This window comes from Geospiza fortis, unplaced genomic scaffold, assembly GCF_000277835.1.
Source record: "Geospiza fortis unplaced genomic scaffold, GeoFor_1.0 scaffold494, whole genome shotgun sequence".
Taxonomy (NCBI): Eukaryota; Metazoa; Chordata; class Aves; order Passeriformes; family Thraupidae; genus Geospiza; species Geospiza fortis.
Genome location: NW_005054691.1, coordinates 77,633 through 81,490, shown reverse-complemented (window position 1 = coordinate 81,490; position 3,858 = coordinate 77,633). Strand labels below are relative to the sequence as shown.

General features: G+C 52.6%; 1 protein-coding gene across 1 annotated transcript in view; it reads right to left on the bottom strand.

Moving 5' to 3' along the window:
- Positions 1-3,858, bottom strand: part of PPP6R2 (protein phosphatase 6 regulatory subunit 2) — a 35,986-nt gene that overhangs the window by 10,978 nt on the left and 21,150 nt on the right. Inside the window, 4 exon segments of the mRNA XM_014311218.2 lie at positions 1,515-1,612; positions 1,952-2,032; positions 2,325-2,410; positions 3,257-3,372. Coding sequence (XP_014166693.1) covers positions 1,515-1,612; positions 1,952-2,032; positions 2,325-2,410; positions 3,257-3,372 — 381 coding nt within the window.

The window sequence follows — 3,858 nt, the reverse complement described above, 5'->3', positions numbered from 1 at the left end:
AGGAATTCCTGGAGGTGGCACTCAGGGCTCTGGGCTGGGGACAAGGTGGGCATTGGGCACAGCTGGGACTGGATGGGCTGGGAGGGCTTTTCCAGCCTCAGGGATCCCGGGATTCTGTGAATCTCAGTCTCAAAGCCCAAGGTGTGCTGTTCTGTGAATATCCCAGGATGTGGATATCCCCGATGACCCAATTCCCACTCCAAGCCAGGAGCCCCTGGTGGCAACAGCAGAGGGTGCTGCAGGCCCAGAAATTCCCAATTCCCAGAATTTGGATTCAGGAAGCGTTCATTCCCCACTCATGGATCTGTAGCTTTTCCAGTGCAATTTTCTTTGAAAGACTCTCCTGTTCAATACTCCTGCAATCCCAGGGACTGACACATGACTGATAGTCCTTAAATATTCCAACTCACTTCCAGCCCAGTGTCCACCACCTGGAAACAGCTGGCAGGGAGCAGCACTCCCAGAATATTCCCCTTTTTGCAGGACATTCTCCTTTTCCAATCACAAAGGGAGCTACAACATGCCAGGCAGACTTTTTCCAGCTTCATGTTCATTTTACACTGGGCACGAGGCCCCTGGGGCAGCTCCACAGGGATTTAACTCCTCCCTGCCCCTCACTCACATGGAGATGTATTTGCCAGCAGTGAAAAGTCTTTATTTATTTTATTTTATTTTAAAAATATTTATGTGAAGAACAGAACAATTTCTGTCCATTTCAATTCTGATTCTATTTCTAGAACTTTTTGGCCTTATTAAATTTTCTGACATCTCTGAGGCTCAGGAAAAACCTTGGATGGGAAGGACAGAGGTGCTGCCTTGGATCCCAAGGAATTCCTGGGATGGAGACAAACCCAGGAGCACTGGGATCCCCTGGAACACTGCTCAGCCCATAACTGGTCCCAATTTCAGGACTGTTATGGCCACGGGGATTATCCCAGCGCCAGGTATATTTCTAAGGAGACAGGATGAGCTGCAGCTTTAATGGGATTAAAGGAATTCTGTAAAAGCAGTGAATTCCGAGCTCTGGATTCAGCAAGTTGTGTAACACTGAATCTCCTTCCCTGTCTCCCTGAACCACCACTGCTCCTGATCATCCCTCCTCCCTTCCTCAGGAGAGGGAAAATGGCTGCATTTTCCATGGATTCCAACAGAGCACTGTCCCTTCACTCCTCCTTCAATAAGGATTTAATGCCTTGGAAAAGATCTGCTTAACTGCCCAGAGTTTGCTCTCATGCTTTGTCTTTAAACTCATTCCAGACCAGGGCTGGACAACAGTTGCCTGCTTTATTTCAAATATCCCTCTTTGAAATGAAGGAATACTTTTCCTTGCTTCTCCACCTGGCTCTGGAGATCGGGCTGGGCTCCTGGAAAACAAGGAGCTGTTTACAACCTGAGGAGGGATAACAAGGCTCATTTGTAAACCTGAAGCAGAGGGAGGATGGGATGCAAAGAGGCTGAAATGCCAATCACCCCCAGACTCACTCGGTGCTGCCACCAAACACCCCCAGACTCACTTGATGTTGTCATCCTGGTCTGCAAACTCCTCGTCATTGAAGCCAAACTGATCCACAAAATTGGCCGTCATCTGCTGGATCTGGTACTCAGAGAAGGCCTGGGAAGGGATCCCAAAAAATCCATCAGTAGGGTGCTCAGAGACACTCCAGAAACAGTCAGTGGAGCTCCTCCAGGAAAGCACTAAAATCCCAGGGAAGAGTGTGAAATCCTCACTGTGACCCTTTCCCAGAGCAGGGTCACACAGAGCTCTGGGATTCCTGCCCCAATGCCTCCTGCCCTGCTCCCAGGTGGATCCCAGGCCATGGAACTGCTCTGGGAAAGCCCAAAGGAGCTGAACACAGACTGGGAGCAGAGTTCAGGAAGCTGCTCCAGACCAGGATGGACCAAAGGCAACTGGAGCAGCAAACAGTGAATAGTGAAGATGTTCCCAACTCACCTGCTGGAGAGTGAGCTCGTTGGGAAAAGCACTTTCAATGTCCTCATCCTCGCTGGAGGAGTGCAGGTGGTGGGTGCTCACCTGGGAAAGCACAAACCAGTCAGGGAACCAGGGAAAGCTGGAAAAGCTCCAGTGTTTCGTTCCACCAAAGCCCAAACTCCTGCCCAGGCAGGAGCTGCCCCAAGGAATCCTAGGGACCAGCTCAGCACCACAGATCAGCTCTGCTGAAGGACTCTTATGAAACATGTTTATGGAAATGCTTTCTACTCTGCCTTGAAGCGTTCTTCAGCAAAAGCAGGAAAATGAGAAAAACCAGGAATATCCCTTTCTTCTGTTAGGGGAAGCCCAGCAGGCACTGGAGTGACCAACTCACCAAATCCACCGTGTTTCTCCGGTTTGTCTCCGTCAGCGTCTCCTCCACGAAACTCTCCCACCTGCCCCTGCAGTCCTCAGGCAACTCTGGAATGAGAGGGACACAGAAATCATGGGAGTTCTGAGCCAGCTGAACTCCCTGGGGACTCACCTGGGCTAAGGACTCACAGCTTCTCTCACCTTGCTGGGAACAACCCCGAGCAGGGCTCCAGCTGTGCTTGGGTCTTCCCTTTTCTCCTGGGGACTGGGGCTGCCCTGCTCTCCCATCCCTCCCAGCCCAGCACAACTGGGAGCACAAAGATGAGCAGAACTTGAGGGTTGAGGCAGGGAAATGGAGAAATAATAAAAGGAGGAAAGAGCAGAAGTTTGTGCCCTCAGATTGTCACTGCCCAGTTGTGCCCCCTCCCAGCCCGGCAGAGGCTGAGCCGTGGGGATGGAAAATGTGGAAAATGGAAAATCTTCCTTCCTCCCACCCAAAGCCATGGGACAAAAACAGTTCTCCAAGTGGATCCAGTGAGGGCAGGATGGACACAGCCTGGCAATGGGAATATCCCTGATGAGCACATCTGGGGACACTTAACCTTGTGTCTCTTTCCTCAGAGAGTCATGGAGTCATGGAATGGGTTGGGTGGGAAGGGACCTCAAAGCCCATCCAGTGCCACCCCTGCCATGGCAGGGACACCTCCCACTGTCCAACCTTAACCTCACTGTGTGAAAACCAAGAGCAGGCAAATGGGGTCTCACCACACTTTAAATGATGGGATATTGTGGGATTTCCCCGGGAACACTTTCCAATGGGAAAGGATCTTGAAGAAATACCTGCAGTGAGCCCTCCCAGGAGCTCCCAAGGGTTATTTTTCCCTGGAGAGCAGTGAAAAGTGAAGGAGAAGGAGGAGGAGGAGAAGGAGGCTGAAGAGGAGGAGCAGGCAGTACCTTTGATGAAGTCACTGATCTGGGCCTGCATGGGCCCCTTCTCCATGTTGTGCACCACGGCGTTGGCGATGCGGGTCAGGTGCCCCATGTTCCCTCTCCTCCTGCCGCCCTCTGCCCTGGAACAGAGAGCAGCCGCTACCCACGGAGCCGGGATACCCTGGGAGCCAGGACATCCATGGAACTGGGATAGCCATGGAGCTGGGACACCCTCAGAGCCAGGATACCCATGGAACTGGGATAGCCATGGAGCTGGGACACCCTCGGAGCCAGGATACCCATGGAACTGGGATAGCAATGGAGCTGAGACACCTACAGAGCCAGGATGGATAGCCATGGAGCTGGGATCCCCACAGAGCCAGGATACCCATGGAACTGGGATAGCCATGGAGCTGGGATACCCACAGAACCAGGACACCCACAGAGCCAGGATATCAAAGAAGCCGAGACACCTATGGAGCCAGGATGGGATGCCCATGGAGCCAGGATAACCACAGAGCCAGGAGAGAGCCCTGGGAATGGCCCCAGTATTCCTGCCCCACTGGCCACAGCATTCCAGACACAATGGCCACAGCATTCCCGCCCCACTGGCCACCGAAATCCCG